Source organism: Microcebus murinus, chromosome 16 (assembly GCF_040939455.1).
Source record: "Microcebus murinus isolate Inina chromosome 16, M.murinus_Inina_mat1.0, whole genome shotgun sequence".
Classification (NCBI taxonomy): Eukaryota; Metazoa; Chordata; class Mammalia; order Primates; family Cheirogaleidae; genus Microcebus; species Microcebus murinus.
Genome location: NC_134119.1, coordinates 38,642,721 through 38,656,278, shown reverse-complemented (window position 1 = coordinate 38,656,278; position 13,558 = coordinate 38,642,721). Strand labels below are relative to the sequence as shown.

Genomic DNA, 13,558 nt, shown 5'->3' with positions numbered 1-13,558 from the left:
GGCATTTCTCCCCACCTGCTGGGTCACAAATATGCCATACTTTTTATTTGTTTTTCTTAATGTTTAAAGTGTTATTTACATACAGCAAAATACCTATATTTGAAATGCACAGTTTGATGAGTCTTATACAACCCTAGTCAAGACACAGAAATTGTTACACCCTCCCCACCTCCCAGTTTTTCTCATGCCTTCTTCCAGGCAGTCACCTCACTTATAGCAACACTATTCTGATTTCTATTATTTAATTACTCAAATCAATATGTAGAACATTCCAGCATCCCAGAAATTTCTCTTGTGCCTCTTCTTCCATCAGTACCTGCCCCCACAGTAGCTGTACTTCTGGCTTTTTCACCATAGATCAGTTTTGACTATTCTTGAACTCTTGTATAAGTAGAACCATTATGCATTCTTTTTTTTTTTTTTTTTTTTTTGTGCAAAGAATTTTTTTGAGATTCATCCACGTTGTGCGTGCCCTGTTTCTTCCTTCCTTCTCACTGAGTGGTAGTCCCTCGGATGTGTGTGTGTCATTTTGTTGACAGACAAGCACCCACCTACGTCCAGCTCCCAGGGCTTCTGATACCCTCCTATGCAACAGCTTCTGAATCAGCCTCTTTCTCTCCTACTCCCTTGTCTAAGCCCTTGGGGTGAAGATAAATTCCATGCAGCCAGGACTGTGTCTGTGCCTACGATGGTGTGTGACAAACAGAAGTAGGTACTTAATGTTTGCAGAATGAGTGTTCAGAGCACATAGCTGTAATTGTTTACCAGTCTGGCTCTGGGTGGTACCTTCCCAAGCAACTCAAAACTATAGGATCCTAGGAAATTTTCTTTGCTCATAGACTTAATATGAACATCTGGTCTCAGTACAGCTTCCTTAATCTCTGGACCAGATTAGATCCCTTCAGGGACCTCATAACTGCCTCTGTCACTCCCATGATGACCTCATTACATGTTGTCATTGCTGCTTTCCTTGGCTGCCTTACCTTCTTTTTTTTTTTTTTTTTTGAGACAGTGTCTCACTTTGTTGCCTAGGCTAGAGTGAGTGCCGTGGCGTCAGCCTAGCTCACAGCAACCTCAAACTCCTGGGCTCAAGCGATCCTTCTGTCTCAGCCTCCCAAGTAGCTGGGACTACAGGCATGAGCCACCATGCCCGGCTAATTTTTTCTATATATATTAGTTGGCCAATTAGTTTCTTTCTATTTATAGTAGAGACGGGGTCTCGCTCTTGCTCAGGCTGGTTTCGAACTCCCGACCTCGAGCAATCCGCCCGCCTCGGCCTCCCAGAGAGCTAGGATTACAGGCGTGAGCCACCGCGCCCGGCCTGCCTTACCTTCTGATTCCATGGGTACAGAGCTTGCATTTCTCTTCACTGATAAATTTCACATGCTCAGTGCTCTGTCTGGCATGCAAGATGTGTAGAGTACATGCTAATTAGGGTTTTTTTCACAGAGAGATTCTTTTGGTCAGATTGTTCACCCTAAGACCCCAGCAGTTAGACAAAGCCCTTCATGAAGAGACAGATGGATTCAAAAACACAGCCTCTATGGGAGGTTTCTAAGTGAATATATCGTTTCATGGCTGGGGTCATGCCTTTGTCCTTTAAATATTTTAGGCCAACTGTTAAATCTATGAATATGCTGGGGAGGGGAGGTCATGATCATGGGAACACTAGATATTTATTTGGCATTTCCTATAGAAATCTTGGCATGTTTATTTTCACCCAAAGGTTTGGGAACCTGGGAGAATGGGGGTACTCATTTTGCAACTCCTACATTGCTTCATTCCCTTACCTGGCTGCACTCCGTACTCTAGCCCCTGTAACAGATGGTTATAGGAGACCCAAGGAAGCATAAGATATTATAGGCATGTGGTCTATCAGTAGAATCTCTGTGCATTTCCTTTAATCTCAACATAGACCCTCAGGGGTTCATGAATTCCTGAAATGGTGTGCACAAAGTCCGGGTAATATACTTAGATGCATGTTCCTGAGAAGAGAGTCTAGACATTTTTCATCAGATTTTCAGAACTTATGTATCCCCCAAAGTTAAATACTACTGGTACAGACTTCCCTAATGACTTTCTGGTTAATTACATAAACATCTCAAGATGTACAAGAGGAAAAAGGGAGGAGCTGGAATGGCATGTGGTTCCCCAGTGCCCTGTCCCCACCCCTTCTAGCTTAACATGTCATGATCCCTCCTTGGGTCTAGGTTTTCTTCCCACTGACTCTAGCCGTTGGATTAGATAGCCTCACGCATTTCTCATACTGTCTTGTTGAGGAGTTCATCTTAGAGATAAAAGAGAACTACTATAAGAAACATGGTTTTTCCATGTGTTAAAAAAATAATGTGCTGCTTACCAAAAAAAAAAATCATTCTGTTTCATTCCTGCTTCTTTCTTTCTGAACCACTAGTTTGTGTGCCTTTTAAAGAATGCCAATTATAAATCAAATGGATCACTAAAAAAGGAAAGAACAAAACAAAACAATAATCTGATGGCTTCTTGGTGCCAGACACAGGGAACACTATGATGAACTTACAGAGTCTATTCTTGAGGGGATGAAGGGAGAGATAACCACATGGCGAATCTGCACAGAAATGTGTGAACTTGCAAGTCATTTGAGATAAGGACATTTATATGCCCAAAGAGATGTTGGTTACTATACTTGCACATACCATTAGAAACACATAAAAAGAGACTAAACATTTGGAAAGATTAATGCTTTATTTTCTTTCTGGTGGTCAGCAATTGAAAACTGCCAACTTCTGAAATAGGAGAGTGGAAAACTGTGGGGAAAAGTCAATGGATGAGAGCTTAATGTGACCACTCACTCAGCTCCCAAAGTATTGAAGTTTGCAGCTCTAAATTCTGTCCAGGTCCAGTCTGTGAATAATTATATTAAGGAATTGGGCAGCGACATCGCAGAGCTACAAAATATCACCCTTGGGGCCTCATTGGAGATGGATGGGAACTCTGGAGACTTGATAATGGCAATCAAAGGGTCTATATATTTAAAATGCACAAAGGATGAGCCCAGAAATTATCTGCCTGCCAACCTAACTTCTCTACCTGGAACAAATTATCCAAAAATCAATTTGCAAACACCTTTGAGATAACAAGGTCTTGAGTAATAACCTCCACGGCTTTGTAAAGAAAAGCATCTAGCTTGACTAATCTGCTTAATTTCCTCCTCTGACCGAATGGCAGGCTATAATAGAGGCAATCTGAAGTTGTCCCTTAAGATTTGCTTCGAGTCACACTGAGAAAATATTGTCCACCCCTGTTTCTTTGCAATTATTCTGTTTCTGGAGAATCTTTCCTTCTTGGTAATTCATTGGAAGGAAAACGCTGAATGAGTCTCTATCTCAAAGCCCTCACCTGAGTCCCAAGCCAAAACTCATACCTGCCTTTGTCCATGTGAATAGCCCAGAGGCCCTCCAAAAGTAACATGTTCTCAAACAAAGTTACATTGTACTCCGCCCCTGTAGTCCTCCCCTTTCTCCACTTCCTCATTCTACTCTAAGAATCATTAACTTGTTCATACCTCTTGACAGGTAATCCCATAACCATTGGTCCTGAGAAAAGATGAGACAGGAGGGACAAAAATCATTGCACAAAGATATTTGTTGTAGCATTATTTACCAAACAAAACTTTGAATAACTCATGTGCCCAACAACTGAAAAATAGTTAGTGTGATAACCTGATGGCTTGTTCTGTAGATAGATATTAGAAGCTCTGACGATAAAGCCTGTGCAGTCTATGAAAAAAAACAAATCCTTAAAATATAATCAGTGAAGGGAGAAAAGCAAATCTACATTGGGTCTATGTGTTATTATAAGCACATGAAAAAGGTGTCAGTATATAAATAAAAATTGGAATGGAATATGGAGAAATAAAAATAACTGTCATGGTAGGTGGTAGGGAAGGGGGCATATTTTCTCTTTTTTTTTCAGTTTCTTTATTGTTTTTCCATTGCTACTTTTGCTATTAATAAAAATAACAAATATATCCAGTTTGATTTTTAAATCAAATAATGGATATTAAGGGGCAAACAGCCTTTCACAGAGAAAGCTGGTCTGGGAAGGCATACAAGGGCAGGTGGTATCCTACCTTACCTTCTCCCTGACCTTGGTTAGGTGATCTAATTACTGGGGTTCTTCAAGGTGATAATGTCCCAATAATTGCATGAAATAATGCATGCGAGGTTTTCTTGTATATAAGATGTACAAAATAAGAATTAATTTTTGCAGCTTTGCCATGAGCTGAGGATTGCCAGGAAGAGTTCACTGTGCATGCCTGCTGAAATTCTAGTCTACTTACCTGACTGTACGGAATTTAGTGGAGGAGGGGCTGGCAGCTCAGAGCAGATAAAAGACAACTCAGCGTGGCTTTTCCTTTGACCCTTCATTCCCGCTGGATCCGCTGTGGCCAATGACACTTTCTCTGTTTGCAGAAACCTGGCAGAGTGGAGGAAGAGCTGATTTCTTGCTGTGCCACCATTGTTTCCCTATTCAGGCTCATGTCACCATTTGGCAAGACCTTCCACTAACAATCTGTATGTTCCTGTATGAGAGATGTTTATAAACCTCAGACTCCCCTGGGTTTTGAACCAAATTCCACTTCAGCAAAAGCGAGTTTTCCTTTGAGGCTAGAGAGCTTAGTATTCACCCAGCAGTTTTGCCGTGTTCTGGAGAAACCACTTCCTCATATCTCCTTTCCTTTCTTCCTTTAAATAAAGAAGGTGTGGCAGGTGTCGAATATAGTTCTGGAATCAATACTGATTCATGTATTTACAAATAAAAACTTGAAAATTAAAGTGGACGTGAATGGGGTTTAAAAAAAAGGAGATTTTGGACTATTTTCTATGGCTATGTCTAGAATTCTACCCTTGACCTCACACGCTTGGATTCTGCTCTGAAGACCACTGGAGTCTGACAGTCCTTTGCGATTGCTTGTCTTACAGAGCCCCCCACGCCCATTGCCCCCCCAGAGCTGCTGGCTGTGGGGGCCACCTACCTGTGGATCAAGCCAAATGCCAACTCCATCATCGGGGACGGCCCCATCATCCTGAAGGAGGTGGAATACCGCACCACCACCGGCACCTGGGCAGAAACCCACATAGTCGATTCCCCCAACTATAAGCTGTGGCATCTGGACCCCGACGTGGAGTATGAGATCCGGGTGCTGCTCACGCGGCCCGGCGAGGGGGGCACGGGACCGCCAGGGCCTCCGCTCACCACCAGGACCAAGTGTGCAGGTAAGAGCCTCTTCCGGACTGCACCATGACAGCTGTGCTGTCGCCGCAGCTGGTCTTCCTCTTGCCTTTCTGTGACAAATGAGTCCTAAATTCCTTTGATGTGAGTGTACTTCGTGTTGCGGGAAGAAGCAGTCAAGGTTTTGGTCTTTTCGTAGAGGACCTCCTGGCTCTGGTTGTATCTCTGGGTACTTGGGTCTGGCTGTGACTCTAAGACCCTCCTTACTTTGGCTGTGTCACGGAGAGGCTCCTGGTTCTGAAAGTGTTTCTGGTGGGACACTGGCTCCACCTTATCGAGGACTCCAGGTGCCAGTTATGTGTCTGGGGCTTCTTAGCGCTAGTAGTGTCGCTGAAAGCTCCTGGCCCTGTTTCCCTGAGGGTTCCTGGCTTTATTTCTCTGAGGGCTCCTGGCTCTTGACTGTGTGCCCTGAAGGTCACATTTAGACTATGTCCTAAATACAGGATATGAGGGCTTGTGGCTCCAGTTGTATCTCTAAGGTGTTTCCGATTTTAACTTTGTCCCTGAGGATCCTTGGGCTAGGCCTGTGGCCCTTGGGATTGGCAATTTCCCTGATAGTTCTGACAGTTTCTGGTCCTAGTTTTATCTCTGAGGGCCTCCTGGTGCCAACCATGTCTTAAGTGCCTCCTGGCTTTGACTGTGTCTCTAAATTATTTCTGGAACTGCCTGAGTCCCTAAGGGCTTCCTGACTCTGTATCCCCTGGAGACTCTGAGCTCTTACCCAAGAGTCTGGGTTGCGGCTGTTCCTCTGAGGGTTCTCTGGATCCTACTATGTCTCTGTGGGCTCCTGACTGCAACAGTTTCTCCGATATTCCTGGATCTTGCCTCAGAGTTTGCTGGCTGGGACTGTGTCTGGGGGGTGGGGAGGATTCTTTGGATACAGCTGTATCCATAAGGCCTCCTGGCTCCTACTGCATTTCTAATAAGAGGTATTGGCTGGGACTGTGTGTCTGACTGTATCCCTGAGATGGGACTGGCTCGGAATGCAACTCAAGAAATTAAAAGAAATTGGAGTTTAGTTTTTGCAAATCATATATTGTCTCTTTTTTCACTCTAAGTAATCATGCACTATAAGTACTTTTTATCTCATCATACAGGAAGAAATGGAGGTTCAATATTTTTAAACTTCTTGTCCAAGGTCATAGAGTTGGCCAGTGGCAGAGTGATGATTTACACTCAGATTTTCTGACTCTATGCCTTTTATCTCTGCCCCCCGCCCCCTGTGATAGATAAAGAGAGGAAAGTGCCTGCAGCATGGCGTGCAGACCTGGGGGGCTCCCGTGGGGGTGGGCTTAGTGGGGCGGGCAGCATGGGCTTCCCAGGGAAATGGCCTTGCCAACGGCTTCCGGGTGGGGAAAGGATTCATCAGTGCAGCAGCCATGGAACAAAAAGCAAGGTAAAGTGCACTCGGTTCTGCTCTAACACGACACGTAGGTCCCTAAAACCCACCACTCTGTGCCAAGTTATGCAGTAAGAACCACAGGGCTTGGGGAAAAGTGGGGCTGGAGGCCTCTCCCACTCATGTTTCCTCCATGACACATAAGAAAACAGAGGAACCTAGTAAAAAGGGTGGCACAATGTTATACATGTGAAAATGGCTAAGAAATACCTAAATCCAGGTTGAACATCCAGAGTCCAAAAACCTAAAATCCAAAAGACTCCCAAATCTGAAACTTTCTGAGTGCCAACGTGATGCCACGATGAAGATGACATTGTTGACGCTGCAGAAAAAGTGCCTACAGAAGCCATGGTGAACGTGCATGATGCGCTTGTGGAAGGACTAGAGCACCGTGCGTTCGTAATAGGACAAGAAACCATGTCAGTTTATAAAATCAAAGAATTCTAAGATGAAAGCTGTTGTTAATAAGGCAGGTGACTCTAGAGGAGACATCTTAAAAGACTGTCTGGCAGAATGCCTCCTCCTCCCCAGAGGCCCCACTTCCTGGTCCCTCAAATGCTTCTGATATTTCTTCTCATGGAAAAAATAACATACAATGCACAGGAACCTTTTCATGAAGACACAGCATTGTAGGCGGAGACTGAACTCCTGCTATTGTTTGTGGATGCTGTTATCTAACAGCTGACACAGGTACCTGGTGCTGCTTAGTCACCCTGAACACATTATTTTTTCACTGTATCAGTGGTTTGTCATATTTTTTACTGTTGAGTACCTGTATATAAATAAGTGCAAGAAAATGATTGCTTATTGGTAGTATATAAATGCAGAGGCAGGCATGATGGTGATGCCAAACAACCCCAGATCGCTCACATAGGTGGCTGAGATAGTGACACCTTTGCTTTCTCATGGCTCAATGCACACAAACTTTGTTTCATGCACAAAATTATTAAAAATATTATTTAAAAAATTACCTTCAGGCTATATGCATAAAGTATATATAAATATAAAACATAAATGAATTTCGTGTTTAGACATGGGTCCTTTACCCTAAGATATCTCATTATGCATATGCAAATATTCTTAAGTTCAAAAAATTCTGAAATCTGAAATACTTCTGATTCCAAGCGTTTCAGATAAGGGCTACTCAACCTGTGCTACAGTACATATGGTGTGTTACCTTGAAAAAGACCTGAGGTTTGCTTGTGGAAGTGGGCATCAGAAAGGTTGCAGCCTGTTAGTTACTGGGGAGTGGTGGAAGGAAAGCCATCTGAAATTGGGAGGAAGTTGTTCCGTCAGGTGTGGATGGGTGTGACTCGTAACACAAGCAGCCAGTGGAGGAAGCAGGTAGCATTGGAGGTGTGTGCCTTTTGCATATTCCTAAGTGGCTCAGTTTAGCTGGGTGCAGTTTGCTGTTTCACTAGTGTTTCTTATATAAGAAACCACACATAAGCAAACATGAAATTTGTGTTATGCTCAAATTGTTCCTTCATATGTCTATAGTATTGGAACAAATTTGTGTTTTCAAAACATGCGTTATAGCAGAATTGACTGAAACCGTTCTTAAGTATATCGATGGTGTTTCTCGGTACTTCATAATCTAAGTGTTTTCATTGCTTGGAAATATTCCTTTGAAGGTTATTGAACCACTGTAACACACAGAGATGCCATTTTCTTGATTATTTTCAAACCAGGCCTTTGGTAAAATTCCTCATTGAAACCTGATTATGAAACTTACTACTTTAAAAGGACATAAGGGTATGTTATTAAACTGGGTGATACCTTATCTCAGCTTTGCAATGCAATATTCATCCATAAAAATAATTGATTTGATCCTGCTGATGAAACTTCCCTCTTTCCACAGGGTAAATGTAAGGGTTTCCGGGGTTTTTGATCTTTATAAATGATATTCAAAGTACTTTAGTGGCCCCCATGGACTTATTTGCTCATGATTGTATAATACATTTTGAAATTCAATCGCAAGATGATCATCTCAATAAAAATTTACAACCTATTGCTAACTGTTGCCACGGCTTGTGTAATGGATTTTACATGTTGAAAACACAATAGTCTGACTATCACTATAAAAATTATGAGTTGAAATGCTGTTTGTGGTATTTTATTTCAAAAAGTGTTGGTGTTTAAGTAAGTTAGAGCTGAAATCTTGAATAATCCACATTTTACCAAATGTGTCATCAGGAAGATAATCTTCTTTCCCATACTGCCACTGATGGTGGAATGTTTTTTGCCTCATAATTAATTTTTAAGAGCATTCTAAGGGCTGATAGCTATTTGTAGGTGTTGTTTATTGGTGCTGGTAGTCTGAGTTTTTTCCCTATTCCTTATTCTATTATTAATCACAGTGGATATGTACTCATTATTTTACAAAACAGAAAATAAGAGAATGTGGAGTATGGAAGGTATAATTTCTGCCCAGAGGAATTTATAGGCTGGATTAAGATTCCAACAAAACCGCAAAAAATAAAAAAGTAAAACATAAGCACTGAAATAGCATACTTCATGGAGGGAAAGAGGATCAGCACAGACCAGCAAGGAAAGAGAAATGCTGTCAGAATATTCTGGAACAGTGGTTCTCAGCATGTGGTCCCTACACCTGCAGAATCAGTATTGCTCATAGCCAAATGTTTGCATTCCTCCAAAATTCATATGTTGAAATCCTAACCCTCAAGGTGATGATATTAGGGTGTGGGGCCTTTGGGAGGTGATTGGGTCATGAGGACAGCACACTTATGAATGGAATCAGTGCCTTTATAAAGGAGACCCCAGAGCACTCCTGCCCCCCTCTGCCAGGTGAGGACCCAGGTGGTGAGCCCTCTCGAGACACCTGATCTGCCAATGCCTTGCTATGGGACTATACAGTCTCCAGAACTGTGATCAGTAGATTTCTCTTGTATAAGTTACCCAGCCTATGATATTCTATTATAGCAGTCCAAATGGACTAAGACAAGTGTCCCTTGGGAACTTGTTAGAAGTGCAAATTCTCACACCCAGTCCCCTGACCTAATGAATCAGAAATTCTGGAGGGTGAAGCCTGGAAATCTGAGCATAAGTAGCCCTCGGAGTGATGCTGCTATATACCCAAGTTTAAGAGTCACTGCTATACTGTGACATACCAAAGTGTCCCTTAGAAATATATCCATTTCATACCCTTGATTCTTGCATCAGCTCTGAGCAGTAGATGGGAGGAATACTGAGGCTGTGATTCCTGGGGCCAAGGTTCCAAATCAGTTTGGTGCTTAAAGCTAAGTCTCTTGCCCTAAGGAACTCCTCACCACATAGCTTGATGGAGTCTGCAGCCCTGGGTGCTTCCTCTGCTCACAGGTGTCCTCTTGGCATTGGGTAGTAGAGAGAGAGATAACTATGGAGATCAGTTGAGAATGGACGGCTGAATATATACTGAAGATTTAGTCCTTTTCATCAGACATTTACTGAGTCTCTTGTATGTTCCTAACTCTGTGCTGGGCATTGGTAAGGACATGGTTGGCTTGGTAAGGACACGCTAGGAACAGACAGAGGCTTGGCAGCAGTAAGCTTAGATGTGGGTGTGCAGAAGACGTTATCTTCTTCTTCTTGAATTGGCTGCTGGGGGAGGAGTACAATTCAGGACCAGAAGGTGGGGGTATAGTCTGGCTCTGCCAGATGACTGACCAAGAAGATCCTGGGGCACTGGGTGCAGGGGCCAATCCTTATGGGGGGAGACTGCCTGGAGTTGTGGCTACCAGCAGCATCCCAGCCAGTAAGCTGGGGTTCGAGCATGACTCTTAGCCAGTTAAACCAGAGCCTGGACACACTATCAGAAAGGAATCTGGGCTGAGAGAAGGGAGTCAATGTCCCATGCTTCCAGCTTAGCTGACTGAGAGATGAGTGGTGGAACCATTTTCTGAAATGGAAAACACAAAATACGGGCAAGGGAGTGCATTCACATTCGAATTTGTCGTGTCTGAGGTGAAGGTGCATAGCAGGTGATGGAGATGCGTAAATCTAGAGCTCAGGAGATATCAGCAGATAACGTCTTCCTCTTCCATGAGAACAACCAGATTTCACCTGACTCTAAGATCAAAGGGACTTCTTAGTACCTATGAAAGCAATTTATTGTTTTATTTCGAAATATTAGGGGGGTGCAAATGTTTTTGTTATATGGATAGCTTTATAATGCATGAAAGCAATTTAATTCTCTTCTTTTATGCTACTCTCTTGGGATACCCACTTTATTTATTTATTTATTTTTTCATTTATCATTTTTTTCCTTTTCCTAAGTTTAATCATTTACCATCTTTCATGAGATACAGGCCTGGAAGCAAATGTGAATATGTACGTCAAAGTGCTTTGAAAAACTCAAAGTGCTCTATAGATGCCTATAGTGAAAAAAATTTTGTTTGTTAATGCTATTGTTATGGGTGTTATGATTATGAATCATTATATCAAAATGAGAAGTCTAACTTGTGCCTTTTTTAGGACTTCTTGGCATCTAGAAGGTGGGCCATCTTATTTTGTGGTTTGTCACCCCCATGGGAAGTCACATTTCAGAACATGGTGTTCATAGTGTGGTGTGGACTCTCGGAGACTGTCTTGCCTAGAACATTGGATAGTTTCCTCTAGCACATCCCCAACAGCAGACATCCGGGGATAGGAGTTGGGTCCCAGGAGAAGTGTGTGTTGCCCACCCAGCCTCACCTTGAATGCTGCGTTTGATGGGAAGGTCATGTTGTCCCATGGCAGATCATTTCACTGCTGGAGATCTTGGGTTGTTACTGTTATTCGCTACCTAGCGTTAGCTTGGTTATCATCAAACTCCAGATTGGGTTATACACAAAGTGTATCCATTAGGTTCAAAAGAGTACGGACAGTAAGAAGACTGCTAGCATTAACGATCTGTATTTTACAGGAAAAGGCAAGGGCAATGAATGCCAAGGACAGTAGCTGGAGAAGGCAGGTGAGATGACAAGAGATATGGACACCACACTGGTCCAGCCTGGTCCTGCATCTCTTCTGCATATATGACTTTTAATGGCATGGGCCCCTGCTTGTGGGGTGTCTTAAAATTATCATCTGGCATTAGACAGAAGACACTGTCCCTTGCTGTTACCCCATATCTGCCTCCATGCAACATCCACTTATGGGTTTATGAACATTACATAGAAATAAATCCCAGAATAGATATTCCTCCTCATCTCAAAAACAGGACTTCAGCCACCCAAAGTTTCTCTCTTATGCCCCAAAAAATGTCTTTCCCTTGTCCCCCAAAGCCCTGCTTAGAAATTAGACCCCAGGCAGCAGTCTTCAGATCATAGTTATAGAATCACAAATCACTAATCCAGAAAACCAAGGGATTGCCCATCCCCCTTATGAGTGCTTACTCCTGTACATCAGAGGCCCCCTTGCCTGGGATTAAAGAAGGGTGAAAGACTTCTTAGATCATGCTTGGTTCTAGAGTCTCTGCATGAGCCAAAAATTGTCTACAGATGAGCAGGCATCTGCTAGGGCATAAGATGTCCATCTCTTCTTGCAGACCCTCTTTCCCCTCCCGCTGCACACACGGTGCCTACTTGTGGTTAATGTTAGTTACCTTCCCTGAAGCCTATAATTCCCAATCTCAGAGTCTCTCTTCCCCTAACCCACGAAGTCTCCTCATTGCATGGGCTGATTGTGGTGTTGGGAGGGAAGGGTCTAGCTGGGCACATCTTAGTGATCTCCAGAAGAAATAGCTCGAAGTGCTGTAGCTGTTCTCTGTAGAATACGGCAGTACCTATTGCTTTCTCTTAGTGGTTTTGTAGTCTTAGGTAAAATCCCAAAGGAGCAAGAAAAGCCCAGTTAAATATCCTGTTACACTTTTAGATTTTTCTGCCACCCCATGTTCCCTAGGGGGCTAGGGCCTCCTGGAAGGCAAAGTACAGCAGCAAGTCAACAAATACTCCTCCAATCTCTCCTAACTGGAAAGGTTGAGATTTGTAGGAAAAGTGAGTCCAAGAATCATTAATGATAATAAAAGCTAACAGTGTTTATTTATCAAGCTATCTGGATTTTAAAAAGAATAGCCCCAAAATATATTAAAATTAGTGGTCAATCACTCCTATAGCTATGAAAAGCTTGAGATGACTATATAAAGAAAATGTATGATTATCGTAATGAAAACAGTGGCTACAAATTTTAATACCTACTAAATGCAAGGCCTGTAGTGTTGAGCTTTTTTGCATATTTTACTTGTAATTCTTGCAGCAACCTTGTGGGGTGGGTATCATTTCCTTCACTGACTGTCTGGGAGGTAGATGACTTAGCCAAGGCCACACTTGCCCAAGTGGCCCAGGTGGGAATTGAACCTTTAACTGGGTAGCTATACAGTTCAATCTCTTTCTAATATGGCTCCAAAAATCTAGCATCATTATTGAAGCATAATGCATCGTGACCAGATTGGGTTTATTCCAGGAATGCATTGATGAAAAATGTTGAATGCTAGAAAAACTATTGGTAAAACGCCTCATATCAGTAGGTCAAAAAATAAAAATCATCTGATCCTCTCAAGGGAGGCTGAAAAGTAATTTGAAAAAATTCAGCCTTCATTACTGATTGGAATTCTTAGTAAGCTAGGAATGGAAAGGCTCTTTCTTATTTCAGGCAGAAAATGTTCTTTATAGCCTCAAAGCCTAAGAGAATAAACTAAAATTAAAAAAAAAAGCTATTAGAATTACGAAAAGATTTCAGTACTATGGTCAGACACAAAGCAAATAAAAATCAATAGCTACATGTTAGTAATAACCATTATAAAATACAATAAAATATATCCTATTTTAAAATGCAATTAAAATATAAATACTTAGGAGTAAACTTAGAAATGTGCTGAATTTATGTGAAAATACACATACCTACAAC

The 13,558-nt window shown here is 42.3% G+C and overlaps 1 protein-coding gene across 5 annotated transcripts in view; it reads left to right on the top strand.

The window, feature by feature from the left end:
- Nucleotides 1-13,558, top strand: part of PTPRT (protein tyrosine phosphatase receptor type T) — a 1,014,822-nt gene that overhangs the window by 468,634 nt on the left and 532,630 nt on the right. For all 5 annotated transcript variants that reach the window (XM_012781110.3, XM_020281830.2, XM_076011129.1 and 2 more), the window contains one exon: nt 4,965-5,258. In XM_012781110.3, the coding sequence (XP_012636564.2) occupies nt 4,965-5,258 (294 nt within the window). The remainder of the gene's footprint in view (nt 1-4,964; nt 5,259-13,558) is intronic.